This window comes from Ylistrum balloti, unplaced genomic scaffold (genome assembly GCF_031769215.1).
Source record: "Ylistrum balloti isolate Yb309-2 unplaced genomic scaffold, AGI_CSIRO_Ybal_v1 Utg370464, whole genome shotgun sequence".
Classification (NCBI taxonomy): Eukaryota; Metazoa; Mollusca; class Bivalvia; order Pectinida; family Pectinidae; genus Ylistrum; species Ylistrum balloti.
In genome coordinates, this window is record NW_026782306.1 from 469,457 (window position 1) to 484,163 (window position 14,707).

The 14,707-nt window shown below is 37.6% G+C and overlaps 1 protein-coding gene across 1 annotated transcript in view; it reads right to left on the reverse strand.

The window, feature by feature from the left end:
• Positions 1 to 14,707, reverse strand: part of LOC132555236 (uncharacterized) — a 91,675-nt gene that overhangs the window by 4,670 nt on the left and 72,298 nt on the right. Inside the window, exon 3 of the mRNA XM_060219586.1 lies at positions 974 to 1,129. Coding sequence (XP_060075569.1) covers positions 974 to 1,129 — 156 coding nt within the window. The remainder of the gene's footprint in view (positions 1 to 973; positions 1,130 to 14,707) is intronic.

Consider the following 14,707-nt stretch of genomic DNA (forward strand, 5'->3'; position numbering starts at 1 on the left):
ACATATGTTACATCTGGTAGCGCACCACACCACACCTGTAATATAAGATAGGTAAATATTATATATGTACATCATGTTACACCTGGTAGCGCATCGCACCTGTAATATAAGATAGATAAATATTACATATGTTACACCTGGTAGCGCACCACACCTGTAATATAAGATAGATAAATATTACATATGTACATCATGTTACACCTGGTAGCGCATCACACCTGTAATATAAGATAGATAAATATTACATATGTTACATCTGGTAGCGCACCACACCACACCTGTAATATAAGATAGGTAAATATTATATATGTACATCATGTAACACCTGGTAGCGCATCGCACCTGTAATATAAGATAGATAAATATTACATATGTTACACCTGGTAGCGCACCACACCTGTAATATAAGATAAATAAATATTACATATGTACATCATGTTACACCTGGTAGCGCATCACACCTGTAATATAAGATAGATAAATATTACATATGTACATCATGTTACACCTGGTAGCGCATCACACCTGTAATATAAGATAGATATATTACATACGTACATATTATAACATGATTTACATATGACGCTTCACATGGTTATATTGATAATAAGGTAACTTAGGGCAAATTTTTTTCAAATGAATACGAAAACCCGGATCTATGATATAAGTAAAATACAAATACATACCAAGAATTCTGACAAACTTTCACTGATATTTACCCGACAACCCAGCCGAACACATTTTAACACAAAATTTACCAAACAAATCCCTACATTCTGTTTTTATACACAAACTCACGATAGATTTTCTCTAAAACATGAACATCTCTTTTTTTCAAAATAGTTATGAATTTATTATGACAGAGTAATAGTGCTACTCGCAGTTAGACCCCTCGCCTATCACCGTAAAGTCGGACGTCTTCTGAAGACCTATCAATCAATCAAACGAGAAATCAGCTTTGCGGACGACTTACCTGGGCGGACATTACGGACCCATTTGACGCAGAAACCGTAACATGAAATTGTCTTAACTCCCTTGTTGGTTTCATTAAAGGGGTCGCCACAGTAGTTATCAATGGTGGAGAACGACAGACAATCGTAACACTGAATTGGACCGTCACTCCGGTCTACTGTAAACACAAAAACGGACACATTTTAACAAAGAAGGTGAGACAAAGCTGGCAAAACTTATAGAAAACATGAAGAGGCTTTGAGGAGAGGAATTTTGAGAAAAGTGATATTATTGATTGAATTTTACGGTTAGGAACACGAATATCAAAATGGAGAGAGATACTACAGACAAGTGACCACCGTAACAGACAAAATGTGGCGGACAAGTGACGTTCGAAACAGACAAAATGTGACGGACAAGTGACCACCGTAACAGACAAAATGTGGCGGACAAGTGACCACCGAAACAGACAAAATGTGACGGACAAGTGACCACCGAAACAGACAAAATGTGAAGGACAAGTGACGTTCGAAACAGACAAAATGTGAAGGACAAATGACCTTCGAAACAGACAAAATGTGAAGGACAAGTGACGTTCGAAACAGACAAAATGTGACGAACAAGTGACGTTCGAAACAGACAAAATGTGACGGACAAGTGACCACCGTAACAGAAAAAATGTAGCGGACAAGTGACCTTCGAAACAGACAAAATGTGAAGGACAAGTGACGTTCGAAACAGACAAAATGTGACGAACAAGTGTCACCGAAACAGACAAAATGTGACGGACAAGAGATCACCGTAACAGACAATATGTGACGAACAAGTGACCACCGTAACAGACAAAATGTGGCGGACAAGTGACCACCGTAACAGACAAAATGTGAAGGACAAGTGACCACCGAAACAGACAAAATGTGAAGGACAAGTGAACAACAAAAACGAAAAAAATTAATGAACGAGTCAAAATACCAAACCAAAAAAAGCTTTATACTGAGCGAGTAAAGAAACAAAATCAAAACTCGTTTACAAAACAAAAACACAGAATTTACTCAACAAGTAGAGAGACACACAGGATTTACTGTGTAGGTAGAGAGACACACAGTATTTACTGTGTAGGTAAAGAGACACACAGTATTTACTGTGTAGGTAGAGAGACACACAGTATTTACTGTGTAGGTAAAGAGACATACAGTATTTACTGTGTAGATAAAGAGACACACAGTATTTACTATGTAGGTAAAGAGACACACAGTATTTACTGTGTAGGTAAAGAGACACACAGTATTTACTGTGTAGGTAAAGAGACACACAGTATTTACTGTGTAGGTAAAGAGACACACAGAATTTACTCAACAAGTAGAGAGACACACAGTATTTACTGTGTAGGTAAAGAGACACACAGTATTTACTGTGTAGATAAAGAGACACACAGTATTTACTGTGTAGGTAAAGAGAAACACAGTATTTACTCTGTAGGTAAAGACACACACAGTATTTACTGTGTAGGTAAAGAGACACACAGAATTTACTCAACAAGTAGAGAGACACACAGTATTTACTGTGTAGGTAGAGAGACACACAGTATTTACTGTGTAGGTAAAGAGACACACAGTATTTACTGTGTAGGTAAAGAGACACACAGTATTTACTGTGTAGGTAAAGAGACACACAGTATTTACTGTGTAGGTAAAGACACACACAGTATTTACTGTGTAGGTAAAGAGACACACAGTATTTACTGTAAAGAGACACACAGTATTTACTGTGTAGGTAAAGAGACACACAGTATTTACTGTGTAGGTAGAGAGACACACAGTATTTACTGTGTAGGTAGAGAGACACACAGTATTTACTGTGTAGGTAGAGAGACACAGTATTTACTGTGTAGGTAAAGAGACACACAGTATTTACTCTGTAGGTAAAGAGACACACAGAATTTACTATGTAGGTAAAGAGACACACAGTATTTACTCTGTAGGTAAAGAGACACACAGTATTTACTCTGTAGGTAAAGAGACACACAATATTTACTCTGTATGTAAAGAGACACACAGTATTTACTCTGTAGGTAAAGAGACACATAGTATTTACTCTGTAGGTAAAGAGACACACAGTATTTACTGTGTAGGTAAAGACACACACAGTATTTACTGTGTAGGTAAAGAGACACACAGTATTTACTGTGTAGGTAAAGAGACACACAGAATTTACTCAACAAGTAGAGAGACACACAGTATTTACTGTGTAGGTAGAGAGACACACAGTATTTACTGTGTAGGTAGAGAGACACACAGTATTTACTGTGTAGGTAAAGAGACACACAGTATTTACTCTGTAGGTAAAGAGACACACAGAATTTACTCTGTAGGTAAAGAGACATACAGTATTTACTGTGTAGGTAAAGAGACACACAGTATTTACTCTGTAGGTAAAGAGACACACAATATTTACTCTGTATGTAAAGAGACACACAGTATTTACTCTGTAGGTAAAAAGACATACAGTTTTTACTGTGTAGGTAAAGAGAAAATGGAAGGACATGGCGTTTCCCAAATAATTTATGAGAACAAGCATTGAATTAACGGTCGGTCTGTATGCAGTGAACTTATAAAAAATAAGCTTTTTAGTAATCAACGAGTTCAAGCGAAAAGTGCACGTTTCCTGAATTTTAGTGTAAGGATAACACGGACAAACATTTGTTACTGAGCAGAGACAAGCGCACTTTTAACGTGAACGTGTTAACAGGTTTATTTACACATTTACAACCATTAGTGTATGATACACAGCGCAATTTCAGTATGGTAAGGGGAATATAAAAGATTGGGGAAGGTGTGGTCAGATCGATCAACATGTCAAGACTTTGTAGATAAATATATATGACGTCATTAATACGCAAATGTGTCCATATGTAATATTGATACATATATCAACTAGTTTGGGACAAAAATGACATAAGGGTACGAATTATTCCTTGTATCCAGTCAATCATCATTCATTCATTTAAGCAGTGACTTCCGAGTGCAAGCTCAAGGTTTACTTCTTCAATGTTAGGAGAGGAAAATTTATTACTGTTTTCAGTATTTCTACGCCGATGGCAGTTCGTGATCTCGTAACACACAAGAAAGGTCACCCCGTAGGAATGTCAATGTCCTTGTATATTTTATCCTTTTATTGATGGTACATACTTGAGACAAGTACGATTGATTGATTAATTGATTGATTTATTGATTGATTCTGATTGATTCAATCAATACCATGTTTATCAATTGGCAAACACTGAAAATTTCCTGTTAATGATAGTTTAACCTCTTGAGTATATATTTGCACGTGTATTGCCCTCGGTGTGGAAGTAAATATTCCAGCATGATACAATTTAAAGAAACAAACAGTTATTTTCCTATCAAGTACAGAAGTATTTTTAAAAAGCGGAGGATGCGTGGTGAAAGCAAGCTGTAGACATAGCAATATGGTATTTATGTGTACGTGTATGCTAGGAAACATAGAAAGTAAAACATATCGCACAAAAGTTTAAAAAGGGGTTGGATCGTAGCGTGGATCACGTCAGTGGTCGCCATTGTCACATATCGGGATAAAAATAACCTGCAAATAAACTTTGAAGTGTTGGACGTGTTTACTAATTAAATATAGACGATTTAATGCACTCGACCTTCATAAACACTTCTGATGAAAATATGCTTAGAAATGACGTCACAAATGATCGACCAATGAGAATCTCTAATTTTTCTTAAGGGAAATAACTCTAGATATCTTTATTTCCTTTGGTGTTTAAGGCTACCTGTGCAAAGTGCAATGCACTGATTTCATTCTTTATCCTTTATCTAACGATTTTCACGAGAAATTAATTTTCTAGTTTTCTTCAACGCTGACTTTTAAATTCGCTGAATTCGTTTTACTTGTATCTTCTCTGTCATCAAACCTCAATATCTCTTTTATATTTTCATTATAACAGGGTAACTCTGTGTACAGCACATATTGGATTGTGTCAGTAGGTTTCGGGTCAATTTGTGAATTATTTCTTATCTCTTGTGGATTTCGTGTTTGTCCATAAATTCCTCTTGAAACGATAACATGAATTCGACCGTAGAAAATCACGATGTTCATATATATATATATATGTATATTGTTCTACAGTCTGACGGACGGATATTAACTCCATATCGACGGTATTAAGTAATATCTAGCTGAAAGAGGATCTCGACATTTAATCAACAAACATCCATATTACCAAACTAACACAGACACATTTTCTCTGTAGTGAATCGCAATAACAGGAATATTTTCTGGTCCTTCAACACAAGACATTAAGTTCCAAGCAACAAGTAATACCATACACTTCAGTTGTCATGGTAACCCGTGTACAGTCTGTATCTCAATGAGACAAACGCCGGACAAAAATGACCTTCAAACCAACAGAGTACGGAATACAGCTTAATTCGAAACAGAAATGCGTGCTCGGGTCTTGAGTAACAGAGACAGTAAGAGGAGATACGGATGAGAGGAGACAGATGGACTCTGTAACAGACTCCATACATTTGATTGGCTGGGTGTTCTTGTCTACATACTAAAATTGAGAGTAGAAATCCGCAGTAGACATATGGTGCCCCGTTGGTTATCTCGCTAAATCTCGCAAAAACTCGTATGCAAATCAATAAACTATAGTATTAACGACGATGCTGCGGCCCACGGCGATATCGTAAGCGATACTGGTCCATGATCGTGGGTCTGTTCATTATTGGAAATGCGGCTTCGTCAGCCTACTGTATTAATATATAGATGCATTTCTATGGAAACCCGTATGTACAAAATAACAACAATATCGCTTTCTTCACAGTGAAATACAATAGTCTGCCTGCTTCCAAAAAGCTTTCCCTACCAAACACCATAATCACGAAACCCTTGTGTTGATAGGTGATAGCGCTATGAGGGAAGTTTCAACTGTTACCAGAAACATTTTTGTCTAATCGCATTGAGTTTTGTAAGTACTGTAATATTCAAGATATTTTATTAACTATTTTGCTCTCTTTTTCTCTTTTCTTAATTTAGATATTTCACGTTTAATATTTTTGACCAAGATATTGTTCAAGCAAATGAAAATCTGCGCATTTGATAAAACAAAAACAAACAAACAAGAAAAGAATTGATCGATTAGCCTTTCAACAATAACCTATCACCATCACAACAAACAGCAACCGTTACGGGCAGGCGTGCAATACCCCCGAGAATAGGCAATAAATAGCACAACTGATCTAGAATTCAACGTCTAAGTCAAACATTTACCAGACCAAACGCTCCAGTGATCATGCAGCCAAGCGTGAGACCATGAATAATTTGGTGAACAGAACGTTTGAGTAAAACCTTCACTTTAATTGATGATTTTGTATCGATCAGGCCTTGAACTTATCAATCGTGTGTGCGTCATAATTTCCACTGGGCCGAATAATTCACACAGATAGTCATATCGCTGATATTAAGAATAAATATTTCTGTTTTCACTCAAACACTATCAGTTAGATACGTTGATAGTATACAACCATTACGTCACTAACTGTAGGAGAAAACAGCTGTTTTATTTATTGTTTGACTTATCTATTGCCAAATTTGTTTCTTTTGTACAACCTTGTATGACTCTCCAGATATTTGATTGGTCGATAACACACCGTTTTTCTTTTTTTCTTTTTTTACTAATATCATTGAAAATTCCTTATTTATTAATTTCAAAGGCTTTAAAAACTGCATGATTAGATTATGATATCATTGTTAACATGATGTCATGATAGAACTGTAAACGGTGATCACCGGCTGATCACATGATACAGATGTAAACAGTGATCACCGACTGATCACATGATACAACTGTAAACAGTGATCACCGACTGATCACATGATACAGATGTAAACAGTGATCACCGACTGATCACATGATACAACTGTAAACAGTGATCACCGACTGATCACATGATACAGCTGTAAACAGTGACCACCGACTGACCACATGACACAACTGTAAACAGTGACCACCGACTGATCACATGATACAGCTGTAAACAGTGACCACCGACTGACCACATGATACAACTGTAAACAGTGATCACCGACTGATCACGTGATACAACTGTAAACAGTGATCACCGACTGATCACATGATACAACTGTAAACAGTGATCACCGACTGATCACGTGATACAACTGTAAACAGTGATCACCGACTGATCACATGATACAGATGTAAACAGTGATCACCGACTGATCACATGATACAACTGTAAACAGTGATCACCGACTGATCACATGATACAGCTGTAAACAGTGACCACCGACTGACCACATGACACAACTGTAAACAGTGACCAGTGATCACATGATACAGCTGTAAACAGTGACCACCGATGACCACATGATACAACTGTACAGTGACACCGACTGATCACGTGATACAACTGTAAACAGTGATCACCGACTGATCACATGATACAACTGTAAACAGTGATCACCGACTGATCACGTGATACAACTGTAAACAGTGACCACCGACTGATCACGTGATACAACTGTAAACAGTGACCACCGACTGATCACACGATACAACTGTAAACAGTGATCACCAACTGATCACATAATACAACTGTAAACAGTGATCACCGACTGATCACGTGATACAACTGTAAACAGTGACCACCGACTGATCACGTGATACAACTGTAAACAGTGATTAGTTGGTGGTCAGTTATTACAGTTGATTAATGATAACACTTCATATGATTTTAACACTAAAAAGGCGTTTGTGCGTCAGTAGTTTTCATTTCGTTATATTTTATATAAACATTGGATAACTATGGTTTACAATTCTGTACATCGTAACCCCGTCAGTATTTAACGGTTGGAGTAAATGATGCGACATACCCGTTATTTAATCTTGGTTGTACCACTTTACCGTAGTTAAATTGGATTCCATATGTTTATAATACATATAGTTAGGTTTTCTTTCTTTTATCATCTCCATCTTGTTATAACACATACCTTTACAAATCAAATGTTATCTCGGTTCATTCCGCCAATGCTCGGAATCAACCGAACTTTGACGGACATATCCGAGATGCTGCGATTGACTAGTACTTTTTGCCACTGTGCAGATGAGGGTTCACGAAATCCAATGCAATATTTCCATGCTCCTTTTATCAAGTGATTTTCCTACAGATAAGATGGACTGTCATTATAACTTATTTTAGTTGACACGACAGAGGTTTACTGTCAGGAATCGGCCATCTTAGCAACACGCGGAATTAAACTTAATTAGATTTCTCGGTAACAATGGAAATAATTGGAAATATTTTGAAGTCCTAGTACTTAAAAAATATTACACTTAATGTTTCCGTTAAAAAAACTGATTGCTGCTTCTCAAAGGTAGCTCGCATTTAAAGTGTTACTGAAGGAATTTTGAGTAGATTCAATCAGAACGTAGAACGAACACCTTCTATCATGAACATTAGATATATGTAACAGAATGAAAACGAGACAAAAACGTTCGACACAATTAGAAATCTTCTTACTTTGCTTTCTACTTAAAGCATCTTGAAAGCAATTAGAAAAGTAAGGTTTGCAATTTATTCCGTCATCACTTTTTTGGTTTTGTTGGCATTTAAAGCAAATCTAAATTCAAAATGAAATTTCACAAGTACATGTGACTTAACAGATGGAACGAAATTCCCAATGCAATTAAATTGTCTAAACCATGCAGGAATAGTTTCCGTTTCGATGTGTTGGAACATTTGTGCCTTGTCTACTAACGTTTGTGACGTGTCATAACGATCGCTATTGCTGTAGTTTTACGGGCTTTGCGTTGGAAAACCAATTTCTGCTTCATCTCAGCTATTTTTACGAAGACGCCTTTAAAACACATTAACTGAGTTTTCGTTGATAGGTTAACCAGAACGAGGCTAAAACAGAAGAACATTGGTGCAAAATACTGAATATTTAGTTCACGACGACCTGTGACGTGAAGGTGCGCGTTAAGCACCTGCTTAAAACGTACCGGAACTTCATATCTTCTTTCCAACAGCAAAACGGCCTCTAACACATTGTCACTTCGTACTATGCAGGTATATGAAAGTAGTTGTGTTACGCTATCAATATCAGACGATTTCCATTGTTTTGATCTACATAGCTGTGTAATTGAGTACCAGCATCCATGGAAGTAATACAATGATTGCTCAATGTACAAAGATAAAACGTGTTTAGATAAAATTCACGTGGTCCTCATTTATGAACCGATAGGTTTGTGAACCGCCAACGAACAAAAATAGCTATAACAACATGCACGATTGAAATAAATCAATTACATACTTAATCACAAACTCTGTAAACTCATCTTAAGTTTTTAGTCGCTATGGTGGTTTCGGGTGTTCAACCTAAACAAGCCGAGTGGATTTTTATCCGGAATATTTCCGTTTTAGTGGTTAGAAACAGTTATCGCTGACGTCAGTTCACGCAAATTATATAACTTTAAAATCCAATTCGCTATTGATCGTGTTTTCCTCTAACGATTTTCATTCGACCATTTAATCATCTGTAGCTCTGTCGTGGTAAGTAGAAAGTGACAATTTAAAGTGACAATGTAAAGTGACATTCTTTGTGGAAGAAATGGTCAGTTACACCAATCACAAATATGATTGGAATGTAATTAACCACAGACATACCTTTCGTTCCTCTAGTTTTAGGGAATGCAGAGTTTTCCAGACCCTCCTGTTACTTAGTTTAACACCTCCCAGTTACATTTCAACTGTTTCAAAACGGACACGTAATTTTATTACTCTGAAGGAGTAAAATTTCCGTTATAAAACCTTTGTTATCTTGTAAGTGTTTTATCGACTACTTTCCTTCCATATCATATTCCATAAATGTTTTCATGGCAGATATATTAGGGAAACATTGAAACATTATGCAGTAATTACATTTCAGCCCGAAAATCTATTAAAAAATAAAATCGCTAAGATAGGTCTATGTCTCTCCCGTACATATGACGTCAGCATTACACAAAGGTGAAATAACAGTAAAGTAAAGAAGTAGTATGTTTGTAATGTGATTATTTTGATATATCAAAAATAAAAAGTTCACTTAGTTTAACGGCGCATAAAACACTAGATCTGAGGGGGAAATATTACTTTTCGTCTGTCTTTCAATATTGACAGATTTTGTTATTTCCTGGAACTGCAATAAAACACTGAAACTAAATTTCTACGCGATATTTGGTGAATGGATTTTTGCTTGCCTACAGTGTCCTGTATCATGTTAAACACTATATTTCATTTTAGCAGGCAAGATTTTTTGGCAAAGAACGAAAATTAGAATTCTCTTGTGAAGGTTTCTGTCTACAGCTGAGGAGGCATCACATGTATTTCTGCCTCGTCAAGTATCCTGGGCTGTCAGGTATTGATCGGGGAAGAAGATGTCATATCCGAGATTGGTTTGTGTTTACTAGATAAAAAATATCGGCATTTGTTTTATCTGTAGCAGTCTAACTGGTTAAATATGGTCAATCTTTACTGAAGGAAACGGGATATAGAGTCGGGAATACGGACATGATGAGGTTAAGACATAGTAGGATAGGGTCTGGAACAGGAAAGGTACCTGGGTAAGTCATGGGGTCAAATTGTAACATGATAGAAGACGAAGGGGTTCGCTACAGGAATTAGGAGATGAAAAACAGTGAATATAAGAGCATACTCAGAAGGGTGAGGGGAGGTGAGGGTCGCCGAATGGAAAGGCATTGTCAGAAGGGTGAGGGGAGGTGAGGGTCGACGAACGGAAAGGCAATGTCAGAAAGAAGGGGGAGGGGAGGCGAATGAAAGGGCAATGACAGAAGGGTAAGGATCGCCGAATGGAAAGGCAATGTCAGAAGGGTGAGGTGAGGGTCGGCGAATGGAAAGGTAATGTCAGAAAGGTGAGGTGAGGGTCGCCGAATGGAAAGGCATTGTCATAAGGGTGAGGGGAGGTAAGGGTCAACGAATGGACAGGGGAATGTCAGAAGGGAGAGGGGAGGTGAGGGTCGCCGAACGGAAAGAGCATTGTCAGAAGGGTGAGGGGAGGTGAGGGTCGGCGAACGGAAAGGCAATGTCAGAAGGGTGAGGGTCGGCGAATGGAAAGGCATAGTCAGAAGGGTGAGGGGAGGTAAGGGTCAGCGAATGGATTTTTTTGTAGTTTATGAAGGCAAAGCGAATGACTGACAAAGGCGGTTGAAAAAGAATTTACTGACATGTTAACGGAGTGATATTTCAAATATAACTTCTATGAAACTATGATAAAATATTGATATAAGAAGGAATAAAGTGGGGATCCCCCAAATTTACAAGGAAAATAAAACTATGTGTTCCGAAAGAGTACGCGTCTTCTGGTTCATCGACGACACCCGCCTTGTAAATCTTGGTCAATCCAAGTAAATGTAACGTTTACATAAAAGAAAAAGGTATAAAACAACGTAAGCACAATGTACACCAACGACCCTAAAACAGCTTCATATGGCATAAATAGAATACTTCCTGATGAGATCACTATAATTTTCCTCAGTTGCCTCCGAGGCTTTAACATTTAGGCCTTGACATCTCTGACGAGTCCTAGAAGGACAAAACGTCCGAGTGATGCCGTTTAATTCATTTTTTTCTCGACTGTTTCTAATTATAATTTGTATTTAAAAAATCTATTCACTTGTGTGTCTTTTGAACAATCAACATCACACGCTTCTCTCGAAACCATCGAGGGTGACATGAGACAAACCTTTCACGAAATTCAAATTTGCACTCCAGGTGGATTCATAACCATATAACGCCATTCACCTGTAAAGAGAACGCTCACCTTACAAGATAAAGGGACGCTCTTTCATTTTTGTAAGTGATGTGAGGTATGGTAGCACAGTGTGGTAAAATTGAAAGTTGTTCATGTTAAGATTGGTACAAATCTCTTTAGAAATCCACATCCCATTATACATCTTCTCGAGTAAAGCATTCTACAGTAAGTCTACCCCTGATTTTGGTAGCGCCAAGAATAGCATTAATGCATTTGCCTGAAGGTTTGATGAACCGTTAAACATTGTTTGATGGACTATGTTCTTGCTTAGTTTTCCAGTACAAACAAGAATAAAGAACTGTGTCATCCGCGTGTATGTAGGATACGGATATTCCACCCGAGGATAAAAAATATGGTGAAACCGGAGACTGTCTGTACGGTACAAGGACAGATATTTAGGAACTCACATACAGGCTTAATATCTTTTAAAAAGTAGGATTTGGACGGATTGACTGACCATTATCAGTTAGTGTAACTTTAGATCTATAGTGGTCATGTAGAAAGACGTTTCTTTCTCCCACCTCTGCTCATGTAGGATAGACATGTCCCATGTGGAACACCCATGGAGGATAAATCTATCCCACATGACTGCACTCGGTGACCTCAGTCGGCTATCACAACTGACTCAAACCGACGAGTGGATGCTTTGTTTGCAGGTTCCGTATTGCGCGACTGTAACATCACAGTTAACATTAACTATAACAATCCTTGTCCAGTGAAAACAAGTAAACGTCGGAGGATCATCTATGACTCTGATTCTGAATGAACACACGCGTGACACTCACACCATTGCAATTTTTCGCGCGCATAAACAATTGACGTCATTATAAACTGACATCGCGGCAAGCCTACCCTACCTTAATAAATGATAGGGGAGTTAAATGTTGTTCAATACAAGTATTTCCATGTATCTATCGCTAATTGAAATATTTAATTTCCAAAAAATAAATATTTCTAATGGTTATTCATATTGCGTTTGTAGTTTGTCATTTTGCTCTCGCGGAAGAATGTAGAATTTTGGAAACGTGAATGGTGATATTCATGCGCCATTCAGACACTTGTACCGTGGGATTTTTTTTTACGTCGTGGCGGAAATAATGGAGTGCGAGAAAAATAATCAACCCCTACCCTCAGAGGATGAGACAGAGAAATCTCCAACCCTCGGGGTGATTTTTTTGTAGTCTAACCCTCGTCAGAGCCTCGGGTTAGACAACAACAAAAATCACCCCCCGGGTTGGAGATTTCCCTATCACACCCTCAGGGTAGGGGAAGATTCTATTAATTCCGATTCGCTTTAGTTGCTACCACGTGGTTAGGTTATAAAATCGCAGAAAATATTGACATATTGTCAATATTCAGGAATGTGTGTCGCTGGCAACACGAGCTCCCATCTACCGTATGCTGTACGTACATGTATTTGTTGAAACTCTTACATAAGGTGACCCGCGATTATTGATCAAGTGCTAGAATATGCTGACCTCTTGAACCCTCGTCAATATCGACAACTTTTGCCAGCGTTATTTCGCTTTGTTTATTTCTTAAATTCTTTTTATTTCCACCATTAGTTTGATCGGGTTTCTTTGGAAACCGCCAAATAGGACGACTGATCTACTTCCTGTTCGTTACAAAAACTGAACGACATAATGGCAATATTTTTATGTTTTTATGAACGTATGTGGTATTTTCCAAATGAATTTTAATCAAGAGGCCCAATGGACCTGAATAGTTCACCTGTCCCCCAATGTTGTCAGCAAGCACAATATATAATTCCAATCTACAAAATGGGCCAAGGTCGAATTTATCTGACACTTGTCACTGTCATTCATTTTGACAAACTTCTTACTCCTTCTCCGCTTGCTCCAAACTTGTATCAATTCACTGGATCGCTTGGTTATTGAGAAGTGTCTTCTTAATATTTAGCACTTTTGACCTCAGTGACCTTTAAAATCTATCAAGGGCATTCATTTGAAGAAATTGATGGCATTTCACCCCAGTGTGTTACCGGTCGAATACCAGTATCCTAGGCCTCATGGTTATGGAGAAGAATTTTCCTGACGGACGCCACAACATAGTATAAGCTCAAAATTAGTCTGGACTATGTCATTGATCACTGTGGCGGATTGTGTGTGTGTACTGAAAATGTGGTGAATTCTTTATTAATTATATATATTCTGAAATAGTTCGCTTGCAGTCGTTGCATACAACGTCATTTACTACCAAAGAAACTATTCTTCAAAAATCTGAAAGAAAGAAATTTGTTGATTAAGCTGTTCGTGTGTATTGTATATATACAAAAGGTAAGGGTCACCTGCCCGACCACGTGGGTTTTCCCCGGGTACTCCGGTTTCCTCCCACAATAAGATCCCTCGCGCGCTTACATCCGGGCCAACAAGAGTGATTAGTATAAGTTGAAATAACTTGTTTCGCAATTGTTGATAAATAAATAAAGTTTAAAGTATATATATATTGTTTATATCTGTATCGGCGATAGTATACATTAATACACTGACGCGTAGGCTAAGCAATGTTGGTATTGTTTGAGAAAAGCTTTTCGCGTTTAAGAGATTATACCAACTGAAGAGAATATGCTTGATGAAATCACCTATAGAGTAGAAAGTATTGATCTGATTATATAACATTTGACAAAACACGAAAAGAGCATTAAAATCAAGCCTTCGTGAAAGGAAAGGAGTCCCCCCTTGTGTAAACTGATTGGGGATCAAACTCGTTAGATACGTCGGAGAAAATTCAATTTCTCTGCGACTACAGAGTTAAAGTCTGTTTCATTTAAAAGCTTGGATTAATCTTTTCGGAACAGATGAATGGCAAAATGATAAAAACGTTTGCACCTCTACTTAATACAATGTAAAACTATTCCGTGCTCACGTTTTGGTAT